This window comes from Octodon degus, unplaced genomic scaffold (assembly GCF_000260255.1).
Source record: "Octodon degus isolate 3935 unplaced genomic scaffold, OctDeg1.0 scaffold00020, whole genome shotgun sequence".
Lineage (NCBI taxonomy): Eukaryota > Metazoa > Chordata > Mammalia > Rodentia > Octodontidae > Octodon > Octodon degus.
Window position 1 is genome coordinate 8513683 of NW_004524596.1, and position 12522 is coordinate 8526204.

Here is a 12522-nt window from a genome sequence, read left to right on the forward strand (position 1 = left end):
CGGCGGCCGGGCGCATTGTGTCTGGCGGCGGCCGCGGGGCGGCAGCCATGGAGCCGCGGGCGCTCGTCACGGCGCTCAGCCTGGGCCTCGGCCTCTGCTCCCTGGGGCTGCTCGTCACGGCCATCTTCACCGACCACTGGTACGAGACGGACCCCCGGCGCCACAAGGAGAGCTGCGAGCGCGGCCGCGCGGGCGCCGAGCCCCCGGACCAGAAGAGCCGCCTGATGCCGCTGTCGCACCTGCCGCTGCGGGACTCGCCGCCCCTGGGGCGCCGGCTGCTCCCGGGGGGCCCGGGGCGCGCCGACCCCGAGCCCTGGCGCTCGCTGCTGGGGCTGGGCGGGCTGGACGCCGCGTGCGGCCGGCCGCTGTTCGCCACCTACGCGGGCCTCTGGAGGAAGTGCTACTTCCTGGGCATCGACCGGGACATCGACACCCTCGTCCTGAAAGGTGAGCGCGGGCGCCCGCCGCGTCTCCGTCCCCGTCCCCGTGCCCTCCCCGCGGCCGCCTCCCCGCCGCGCCGCCTTTCCTGCCGGTCCTCCCGGCTTCTCTCCCGGTCCTTGCCCCCAGGATTGCTCTCTCCCTCCTCTGCCTTTTCCTTCGCCCCTCTCCGATTGTGCCCGCCGCCGCTTCCTCTCCTTCTCCTCTTCTCTCCTTGTGCACCTGCCTGACTCAGAACGCGCGTGTGGGTTTTCCCCCGAGCAGCCTGAAACTCGAGCCTTCTCCCAAGTTGTCCTTTCCTTTTCGAAATAAAATACCCATTGCAGAAAAAGTGCTGCAAAGCTCGGAGGAGCGGGGAAGGGGCTTTTTCTAGGATTTATGTTGGTGTCAGACGCAACTGATGTCATCACTTAAGGAAGGTTCCTCCAAGCGCCCGAAGTGCAAGGCTTGTGTGCTTTGGACCTCACATACCCGCACCGTAATTCGCGGGTGAAAACAGCCAAAGGCAGATAGAGCATCTATGTTCTCCGCCTTCCCGATGACCGACACTCCACCCTCCACAGGATCTAGGCTGGAGCTGAGCCTTTAAAGTAGGGTGACCCAGACTTGGGCAGGGAGTCTGCACAGATCACTGTCTCGTGGTTGTGGCAGCTTGCAGGTTGCATTTTATTATTTGCTACTGAGTTGTAGAGCATCAGTTTGCCCGTCTGAAATATAAGCAACACCTGGCCCCCATGCATGTAATTAGAGAGTTTGAAATTTTGGGGGTAACCCCATTCATGTAAAAATCATCAGTATGACAATCCTATTTGTAAAGCTTGTTTTAACTTTCAAAACTCAACCCTTAATAGAATTATTTCCCTCTGAAAGAAAAACAAAAAACCCCACCTCTTTTTGGACTCATTATTCCAAAAAGAAAAAGTCCAGTCAGTACATTTCTAATATTTAGTAGCTGTTCAGCAAAGCGAATGAACAGCTGTATATTGAATTATAGCTTAAAATGGAATTACAGAGAAAGGAGGGGGTTAATAATGTCTTGGCTTCCCGAATCTTGTTAGTTGGCATATTCTTCATTTTTCAAGCATGTCAACTTCCCCCTTCCTGTGGCTAGCCCAGCTGGGGACTGCCATCCAAATGCCTGTACCTGGAAGGACTCCAGCAGTGGGGGAATCGGATACAGTAATCTTCCTTGGGGAAGTGCATCTTGCTCTTCCAACTTGCATCCATATCTGATTTGTCCTCGTGAAGATGCTGCGTAATTAATTCTGATAGTAATATAGTACAGCAGCAAACTGTAGACGCTGAATTTGGAGGCTCCGTTGCATTTAAAGGCAAGGCAGTTCTGAAACCTAAGCGGCGGATTCCGTCTTTGGAAATGACAACCACCTTTCTTTATACTCTGTATGCTTACCGTATTTGTATGCCTAACAATTATATGTTAATTGGATCTAGTGTAGTGTCTGAAGCCTCTGAGCAGGGTCCATGGCAGGCAGGAGAGCACCGACCTCCAGGACACTGCAGAACACTTTGGAAGTGGCCTCTAGCCTAGGTGCTGAACTCCTGGGCAGCCAGAGTTAGATGATTTTACAGAAGGAAGGACTTTAGAGGTCAGTGGACTCAGCCTTCTACCTATTGTTCTTCTTCCTTTCTACAGTTTCTATCAAATGGTGGTCTGGCTCAATGCTTCCATAAGACAGAACTTACATACTAGTTTAAAGAAGTAGATTTTTCTAGCCACAGATGCATCTTTTAGATGAAAACGATCTCATGTATAATATGGATTTATCTGGCTAATCTTTTGATGGGTACACTGAAGCATTATAGGTTTTAATCAGAAGATGAGGTTCACTGCTAGGAACCTCACTGTTGCTGAAACTGTGTTCTCCCACAAATGTCCAAGCTGCTTTGGTTTCCAGTTTTGTCTGTAGTGGCCAGAAAAGCCTTGAGAACTTTGAGTAGTAGTTTGTTTCTCACCTATATTGGGCTTGTTGCATAAATCTTCTAGATCTCATTCTCATCATCTGGGAAATGAATGGATGACAGGAACAGCTTTAAAATTCTGCTTCTTTGAATAATATGAGATAGGAAAAGATCACCAATAGTTGCCAATCACAAGCAGATTATTTTGGCCCCTTACTAGGTAAACATTATTATCTTTGTTCTGGCATCTGACATAAGTGATGGTATTATGAATTTTTTATGGGGGGGGTGGTTCCTGGGGATCACACTTAGGACCTTGCACTTGCCAGGCAAGCTTTTATACTGTTGAGCTATCTTCCCGGCCCTGTATTATGAATTTTTATAGTATTAGAAATTGACATTACATCTGATTTAAAAATTTTGAGAACTAGAGTCTCAAGTTCTAGGCTTACTTTCTGCTCCAAATCACCTTGTTTGTAAGTCCTATTATCATTTAGATTTTTAATTATTTGAGAAGCTGACTCAGATGGGAGAGCAAGAAGAGCTTGAAGGGGCACAAGAACTTCATGGTATATTTAGTGAGGTTTTGAGAGGAAGAGAACTTAGCCTTGTAATCTGTGGACCAAACAGCTGGGTGGTGATTGTAGAGGGGAAAATATGGAAAATATGCTCACAACCAGAAATTGTGCATTGTTTGTATTTGTTTTTTAAAAAATGTACAAGGTCCATAGGATGTTCAAGGTCTCACTATGTTGACCAGACTTGAAATGATTCTCCTGTTTTCAAAGACTCTCAAGTACTGGGATTACAGGCGGGTGCCACCAGGCATGGTGTCAATCGCTGTCTCAGCATGCCCCAGAGGCGGGGCCGGCAGCAGCATGCTGGGGATCGAACCCCAGCTGCTATAGTCTGCCTAGGCAGGCACTTTAGTCCACTGAACTATCTGGCCAGCCCTATTTGTATTTCTTAATAGTGGAAGTAAGACAAAAACTTCTGAGAGATATCTAAGAGATAAAGAATACAATGTGAACAGTGTGAGATTAGCCATGTGTCTAGACTTGTTAGTATTAATCTATTTGAAAGAAATCATATGAATGAGATAGTGATTTGTCTCAGTGGAACATTTAAAAGAATCACCAAATTCTGATTTTCCTCCCCTATGATTCTAATTCAATTCTGTCTATACCAGGTCTTACAAAAGTTAAGGTTGGATCTCTAATCTTCAATAAGAATGGAGGTGGTAAAGTTACTGTTTAAACTTTTAAACATCCTAGACTGGAATCCTATGCTGCTCCAAGAGACTAAAAAAGAGCCATTCACCAGAAGTTTAAGTACAATGTTTTTTTCCAGCAGAAACTCCTCTTTTTTATTTTAAAGAGAATAAAAGATAATTAAAAAAAAAAACATTAGAAGTGGTATACAATTTCAAAGAAAAAAATGACAGGAATTCAACAATGGTTGTGATATTGCATGTTGTTGGTAACAAGACAGTGATGTCCACTGTCACCACTCCTATTCAATATGGTATAAAAACCTTAGCCGGAGCAATTAGACAAGAGAAAAAACCCCTAACAGTACTATATCAACCAATCCAAATTTCATTATCCAGCTCACCAGGATACCATGTGACCCTGTCAAATGCTTTAGAGATATTTAATTCATACTATATTTCGGTACGTTAGTTTCCAACTCAATAAAATGCCTGTTGAAAACCCTACTATGTGCCATGGTGATGTTAGAAAGATTTTGCCCCCCTGTGTGAGGGTGTTCTTTTGTGGTTGACTCTAAGTGATTCTTCCATATATTCCCTTCAGGAAGCATTAATTTGTGATGCTAAGGAAGCTTTGCTGATTAAATGAGAAGGTCTGAGAGTGTGTAGATGAAGCCATGATCCACCCAACTCTGGAAGGTCTGGACCAGCAGAAGGGCCAGTGTGGTAGGAACTTAAATAGAATGGGCTTAACCCTGAGACCTGCAGGCTTCTCTATGCTGCAGATGTGCGTGTGTGTGCGTGTGTGCGTGTGTGTGCGTGCGTGTGTGTGTGTGTGTGTGTGTGTGTGTTGGAGGGGTTGAAAGAAGCCTGTAGACATATAAAAATTGCAGAATATTCTAAGCAAAGTCGGTTTTTTTTTTTAATTTTTTTATTTATTTTATTTTTTTAGTGTGTGTGTGTGTGTGTGTGTGTGTGGCCAGTTCAGCCCACCAGGGGGCGGGGCTGGCTGGCATGTGGTGCTGGGGATTGAACCGCGGTCGCTGTCCTTTTGCTTAGTTTAGCTTGTTCTAAGTAGGTGCTTTAGACCACTGAGCCATCTCACCAGCCCCGCAAAGTCGGTTTGACAAGGTTTTTCGGTAAGCATCCCAGAAAACGAGAGGAGGTGACCTAAAGGTCCCGTTCACTCATTTATCTTTTTTTTTCCCACTAAATACATAGATGCTGGAGTGTCAGGTATTGTTCTAGGTGTGTGACATACAACTAGAGGGAACAAAAATGAATCAGAGTCCCTGCTTCCTAAGAGTTTGTTCCCGGGAGTGGAGTTTGTATTTTCTAGTGGGTAATATAGTAAGTACTCTTGGTAGGTTAAGAGTGGAGAGGAACTTCCCAACCTTGGGAAGTTTGATAGTGCTGGTGAGAAAATTGCAGAAAGTATAAGGGAAAGTGATGGAGTGCGGTAGGTGAGGGACTCCGAGAGGGACTCCCAGACATTGTTTTTCAAATGCAATATATGCGTTTCAGCTACTAGAAGGTAGTACAATAGGAGGACAGATGGATGGAGGCTCTGTTTGAAACACAGCACTTCTGTCAGTTACCAAACGCACTATTTTAAAAAAATAAATGTTGGTGAGACCTTTGAATAAATACATGTCTCAGTTACTCTTCTCTTGTTATTGGGATAAATACCCGACACCCAAAATGAAGGAAGGAAAGGTTTATTTAACTCACAGTTAGTGGAGGGTTCAGTCCATATTCAGCTGGCTCCAGGGCAGACAGAGTGGCACAAGGCAGAGAACAACCTTTCATAGTGGCGGCAAAGAGCAGAGAGCAAATGGGAGGAGTAGCAGCAACAATGGCAACAGAGAGCAAGTCTGTCTCCCTTAACTGCATTCAGGCTCTCTGCCCCAGGCTGGGTGCAGTACTCACCCATAATCCCAGCAGCACTCATGCCCATAATCCCAGGGATAATGAGTTAATCACAAACTCCAGAAGTCCGCCCCATGACTGCATGAAGCTTTGGGGATACAACTAGATGCAAACCATAACAATACAGAACTTTGGAAAAATCAATTTAGAATAGGAATCATGTTAATGAAAGTATATGAGAAGTTCCATATAATTGGAAGTTTTAGTTGTTCTATAAATTTTAAGTTGTAAAAAATTTTAATTAAAATTTTTGTTAAAAACATTTAACATTACTTTTCAAGTATGAGTACTTTGTGCGTAGAAATCAAATTCTAAAATTATATATTGCCTGCAATAAGCAAAAGCAAAATTAACGTTGTAGTGTTTTGTTTTACATAATTAAAAGGGACAGGATTCGGAAACATGAAGATTATAGTTCTATTTGCCTAATGTTGACTTCATAAATCATTTGGGATTGGGTTCTTGCGACTTGAAACAAAATATGACCCTGTGACTTCAAAAGCTTTCTTCCTCTAATGAGATAAACAGAGATATCAAAGACAGTGGGACATAAATACTTTGCCATTTTGCTCTCTTTAAAAAAAGGGAAGGGAGAGATTTGGTAGGAATTCATTGGGTCTGCTCGTGGCTGTGCTGTTGATTTACCTGCTTCCCCTGTTGCTTATTCCCCATAAAGTTAATAGCCTGGACAGGACCCGCACAAGACCCTTCCTGACACAGAAATAGGTGGATGATCTTCTACAGCTCAGTTGTGGACCACAGTATCATTTTGTCGGAATAATTATCTCCCAAGAGCAGATATATCCCAGGAAGCTGGGAGGCCAGCATTCTTTCTCCTCCTTGATCATCCTGCACATCGAAGAAGAATATTCTTAGATCTTCTCTTGGGCTAGAACCTGCAGCTGGCAAAGGGGTTCCTCAGTTTTGATGGTGTGAGGAAAGCGATTAAGAGTTCATTTTCCTTTCCCTCTTTAACTCTGAAGACAGGTGATGTCTGAAATTGTTTAATACATGCCTTCATCTGATATTCTGATCAATATAATTTATGTAATTCATTTGTAAATTACATGCATGATCTGTGGTAGCAAATACATCATAAAATAAACATGAGCAAATTTTGTAGGGCCATGGTAATAAAAGATATAAATAGATGCTGGACTATTTTCATTCCTTTCTCTAACAATTGCTGGGGCACTCCCTGGTCTAGGTAGTCTGCTTTAATGTCTGCTTCTCCCACCATTCATTAGTAGAGCCAGGTCTCTTAGTGCCGAAGCAGGATTTTTCCTCTCATGGCTACAATTTATGGTGGGTCTCCCAGTGCACTCTGATGTCACATACATATTTATCTTGCACAGGGGAGAGAAGAAAATGCATGTTATTTCTGTATTAATTCTAATGTTAAACATAGTATTAAATGAGCCTCTTTTGATTAAACTACTGCTAGTTCCTATTAACAATTCTTAATGACTAGATTTGTAGTTTTGCCTTGTCTCACAGGATGTGGAGCCTGACCATACCCAAGTGTGGTATTTTATGTTTCAACACGTTCTATTGCTATCATTCGTGAAGGTTATCTTGAGCAGAAATTAGATTTTTGCCACTGTGTCATCCAAAGAAGACACTTGCCTCCATTCTTGCCATCTGCACACAGGAAATATCTTCTAAAAGTAATTTATGAACACAAGAGTGGATAGTGCTTTAAGTGGTTTGTGATCAGAATTTCCAGAATCAATGACATTTTCATCTGTCATGTCTCTTGGATAACATTTAGCAACAGCCTTGAAGGGAAAAATAGAAGGGTTTTTGCTGTGTCATAGAAAGTTCACATCCAATTATACCCTAGTCACTGTGGATTTTTTTTTTTTTTCTTAGCTACTGATTTTCCTTCTTTTCAAAGCTCAGAAAGAGCCCTCCAGCTCCATCAGGACGACTGCTCATAACTGCAAGTGTTCTTGATTGCTGTACAAGATAAGCCTTGGTTGGGGCAGCACCTGGAGTTGCCAGAACTCTGGTGTTACTGCAAAGCACGTGATCCCGAGCATTGACTACAGGGGGGAACACTGAAGGTATTTTGGCGGGTGGCAAGGTTTTCCCAGCAGTCGTCATTGGGTGCTGTCCTCCACCCATCTCTGGGTGTGCCTGCGGCTCTGCGTTCTCCAGGTTACAATCTCCAGGTTGTCCCGGTTCACTGTCACAGAGTGTTAGTCTGAGATCTCTGCCAGCCAAGCCCTGACCTTAGGTAGGCTGTCTCCTCGTGCCGAGTCCTCCTTTCTTGTACTCACTTTATCACTCAGGGAAATCCCCGTCTTTCTTTGAGTTTGGTTATGGGAACATCGGTTCCATTCTCCGCATAATTTACTGGTTCAGAGTAAAAAAGAAAGATCTGCTCTGATCATCCTCTTCCTGCCTCACCTCCTCCCAGTAGCAACTGGTGGAATGAAGGGAGCAAGTGGAAAACAGCCCCACTGGAGGATGGACCGGCAGTCAAGACAGACTGTGTGTGTGCCTGTTTTGAAGCAAAAACATTAACTCAGTATTTTGGTAATTCAGATAAGATCATTTTAGCCATGTAAATCTGCTTTGGATTCTTAATTTTTGTTTTCTTCTAGAGTTATCTTTTTTTTTCAGTGCATCGCATTGATAATTGTCTAAAGATGTGTCTAGCCGCTTGTCAAGACTTTTATCAAAATACAAGGCATTTGTAAATAGAAACTGGACTGAATCTTTCAAGCTTAGTAAAATTTATGGCAGATTATTCTTTTGCTTCCTCACCATGTTTCCCTGTGGTTAAAAGTGATTGCAGTGATTTAGCTGTTTCGTTGCAGGTTTTACCTGGAAGGATGCAACTGAACTTCTTGGAGCCCGGGAGTTGGTGTCGGCTGTGTTCACGAAGCTCACAGCCTTTGTTTGCTGCACAGTAACGGGAAACTGCATGCTGCACTCCGTCTTTCCTATAACTCAGCCAGATAAGCTGATTGCAGACCAAACAATAATGTTGGGAGGACGCCCAGTAGGGAGCGCAGTGGCAAGTGAGCAGGGAGCGGTGCGAACCATGGTTTGCTTTGCCTTTTCTTGCATTACTGAGGACACACTGAATTATTTCTGTAACTTTCTGGGTCTCCCCCAGCCTCCATACTCAGCCCTTTAACATGTTGTTCATAGGTAAGGATCAGTCGACTCATCCTTATCCTTCAGAATCTAAAGGGAATGGTATGTGCCCTTCTGTTTGCTCCAAGTTATTTGATGCTATATCGGTAACCAGGGAACAGGCTTTGGAAATCCTGGAGGGGGAAGTTGTGTATGTACAGATAGTTCTGGAAGGCATAAATGCCTCCTTAGAGCATGCCACTCACCTGCAGATCAGCACCAGCCCTCTCATCTGCCATGCGAGTAAGCACCGACTTGCACACGTTGTGTCTGCAGCAACAGCAGAACAAGCTGGGGAAGGCGTGGGAGGCTCTGTTTCGCTTTACATCTCTTTTGCCTGTATTTTAAGGAATTTTTATTCAGTGTGGGAGAGGTGAGCATTTGCTTCACTCAACAATCAAAAAACAAATGTTGCCCTTGCAACATTTTTTTTTAAAATAAGAGGCTGCCTAGTTTAAAAAAAAAAAAAAAAAAAAAGCAAACCCTGAAGTCCTCTAGTTCAATGGATTGAATTTATCACACTCAGAGCAGTAAGGAGAGGGGTCTGTGTTGGAGTGCATGGACTGTTTTGGTTAATTTGAGCTTGATTTTTAAATTTTTATTTATTATTTTAGGACAGGGTCTACAGGCTCTCATTGCCAAAATTGGACACATAGTGATCCTCCTATTTACAGCCTCCCGAGTGCTGGGATTACAGGCACGAGCCACCATGCCCAGACTTAATTGCCATGTCAGCACGCCCCAGGGATTGGGCTGGCAAGGCAGACCCTGGGGATTGAACTCCCTGCCCCTGCCTCTGCCTAAGCAGGCGCTTTAATCTGCTGAGCAATTTGGCTGGCCCTTGAGCTTGATTTTTTTCTAAAGGCTCTCGCAATTTATAGAACTGCTTGCTGTAATGTTGACAACTGTCTTGGAATTCAAAGTATGACCATCCTGTTGAATATTACTCAGTGAAGTCATCCTGGAAAGCTGGCAGCTGATCACTTGCCCTGTGATGACAAAATCGTGAGACAGGACATCAGAGCAATGGTTTGGTGTGGTGGAAGGTAAACTGTGTGTGTGTGTGTGTGTGTGTGTGTGTGTGTGTGTGTATGTGTGTGTGTGGGGTAGTGGTGGTGATAGCAGTTAGCAGTTGTGATGGCCAATTAGAATAGTGGAGTCTGTGCCGATCGGAGTGTGTTTGAAGCCATCTGTATTAGGAATCACTTCTTATAGTTAATGGAATCTTAGCACCTAACGTTGTAGGAACATGTTGCTTGGTGTGCAGACAATGAAAGTGGTAGTTGAAGGAAGCAAAACCTACAAGCCTTAGAAGAATAAAGAGGCTTAGCAGATGAGTGTCAGGAAAAGCAGCGCTGACGGCTATCAGGAAAGATTCTGAAAAATACTGTTTTTCAATTTTTGAAGCAAAATAAAAGATACCAGGTAACTGTATCTTTACTCTTCAGCTGTAAAAAGTAAAATCCAGCCAGAAGATGTTCACTGAAGGAGCATCAAAGTCATGTTGTATTACCTTCCTTTTTTTTTCCTCAAGAGTTACTCTTCTTTCTGACGAAAACTCGAATTGGTTGGAAGCAAATGGGTAAATTCGGGTAGCATCAAGGAGTCACTGAGTTGAAAGCGGTGCTCATTTGATTTTTACACTAGCATGGGCGTGTATGTGGACGTGGACTGTGATCCCTGTCAGCTAGACTCAGGTTCTCTCTACCTGTCTCCTTTGCTCTCTGAAAGCTTCTGATCAGAATGTAGGTGAGCAGGAAGATGCTGTCCTCAGCTTAATCCCAAACTGGTTTTAATTTCTAAAAGAGTGTATGGTTTAGAAGGGGCAGAACCTCCGCTTTGTGTGTAAGAGTTGGGTGTGGGATTGTGTGAGGGAACTGGTGGACGTTAAGGCATTGGTGTTTCAGTTTCTCCAAGCCATCCCCAGGCATCACCCCCAATGCAGAAAGTAGGCAGCTGTATCAATAAGTCATTACCTGTTAGTCCTCTGAACGTGTCCCAACGCACCTCATTTGGGAACATTTAGAAGAAATGACAGTAGGAACTGTGAAAGGGAATAGTTGTGTGTACCCTCCAAATGTGACAGAGTTATTGAGTTGAATGTGTCTGAGAGGCATTAGTGTGCTATTTTCTTAGCCCCACATACTGATGATTGTGCAGTAATATTTTGATTATGCCATGAGAGAAATTGAATACTTTTTATTAATAGCCCCCAGTTTTCATTTAGGGAATTTGTGGCGTGGGTGCTTTTTACAGCATGTTTTTATTTCTAGATTATCACAGAGGTCTTGCTTTAGTACCCTTTCAGTTCTATTTGCAGGTTAAAATAACAGGCCTACCCCCTTCTCCCTGATCAAGTATTCAAGTATTTTCCTGTATGTGTAGTTTTCTTTGTTTTTATACCTAAGAGGGTCAGGTACAGCAGCATTTCCTTTTTTGTGGCTGGCTCAGCCCACCCTGGGGGTGGGGCTGGCGTGGCATGTGGTGACGAGGTCCCTGCGCTTGCCTGAACAGGTGCTTTAGTCTGCTGAGCTATCGGCAGCAGCATTTCTGATGGGGTGTGAAACATAATTTAAGTTATGGGCTTATTATTTATTTAGTTAGTACTTTAGGGAAGAGTCTACAGGGTATTCAGGGTCTCACTACTAGAACAGACTCATAGTGATCCCCCTATTTACAGCCTTCCAAGAGCTGGGATTACAGGTTCGCCCCACCACACCAGTCTCAATTGCCATCTCAGCGTGCTCTGGGGGCAGGGCTGGCAAGGCAGGCCTGGGGATCAAACCCAGGCCCCTGCACCTGCTTGCAAGTGCTTTAATTTGCTGAGCTATTTGGCCAGCCCCAAGTTAAGGGTTTAATATTTAAAAATGAAGTTGATAACATACTTGATAAACATTTATTCTATGTGAGTGCATTCATTAGTCAGTGACAAGTAACAGAACACCCAAGTAAAAATGGCTTAACCCACAAGAAAAATGCATACTTCTTGTACATAGGTGCTTTTTTTGTTTTGTTTTGTTTTTTGTTTTTTTGTGGCCAGCTCAGCTCACTCTGGGGGAGGGGCTGATGTGGCATGCGGTGCCTGAGATTGAACCAGGGTCCCTGCACACTTGCCTAAGTAGGCGCTTTAGACCACTGAGCTATCTGGCTGGCTCATACATAGCTGTTGACAGCAACACTATTTACAGTAGCCCAGAACAAGTCAGATGCCCATCTGTTACCTAACAAAAAGTCTGGAGGGTTTCTGCACCCAAGCTAGTTAATTTAAGAGATGCAGGGCTGCAGATCTTTCGCAGATCCAGCATAGGCAGTTTTGCCTTGCACCTTCTCTTCCTGGTTACAGCAGTTCTGTGGATCACATTCTTACATGGAATAAGGGAGGGCGTACTCTCTTTCTGGTCCCTTTTCTATAATCTAACTTCTCAGAAATTTCCTGGCTGACTTTCCTCAAGTCTCATTGGCCAGAATTATATCACATGACTGATCTATAGCAAGTGAAATGGAATTACCATCTTCCTTTCCACCAATGAAGCTATACCCTGGGGCTGGGCAGGGGTCAGGCTCTTCAGGAAGCTCCTGGCTGCTGTCATCTGAACCAAATTTTGGCTTCTCTGAGCCAGGGAATACAGGCTGGTGTGTACGCAGCTATTCAGCCTGCTCTAGAAAGGACAATCCCATCCTAGGCACAGTCGTTCCATAGTACTAAGGACAAGCCAGAGAAGAGAATTTTCCTACTAGTTCTTCCAGGTTGTCTCTGTATTCTGCTCTGATGGGTACAAGGAACGTGCCCTGAAAACCTTATGCTTTTCTTTTGGAAGAGCTGTTCGTGCCTCTTTAATCTGTAATGACTGAGAGGATGCACAGTTGTTTTTAAAGAG

The 12522-nt window shown here is 44.1% G+C and overlaps 1 protein-coding gene across 2 annotated transcripts in view; it reads left to right on the plus strand.

Moving 5' to 3' along the window:
* Positions 1-10: 10 nt before the first annotated feature.
* Positions 11-12522, plus strand: part of Tmem178a (transmembrane protein 178A) — a 60676-nt gene continuing 48164 nt past the window's right edge. For both annotated transcript variants that reach the window (XM_023711163.1, XM_004627637.2), the window contains exon 1: positions 11-447. In XM_023711163.1, coding sequence (XP_023566931.1) covers positions 48-447 — 400 coding nt within the window. In that variant the 5' untranslated portion in view covers positions 11-47. The remainder of the gene's footprint in view (positions 448-12522) is intronic.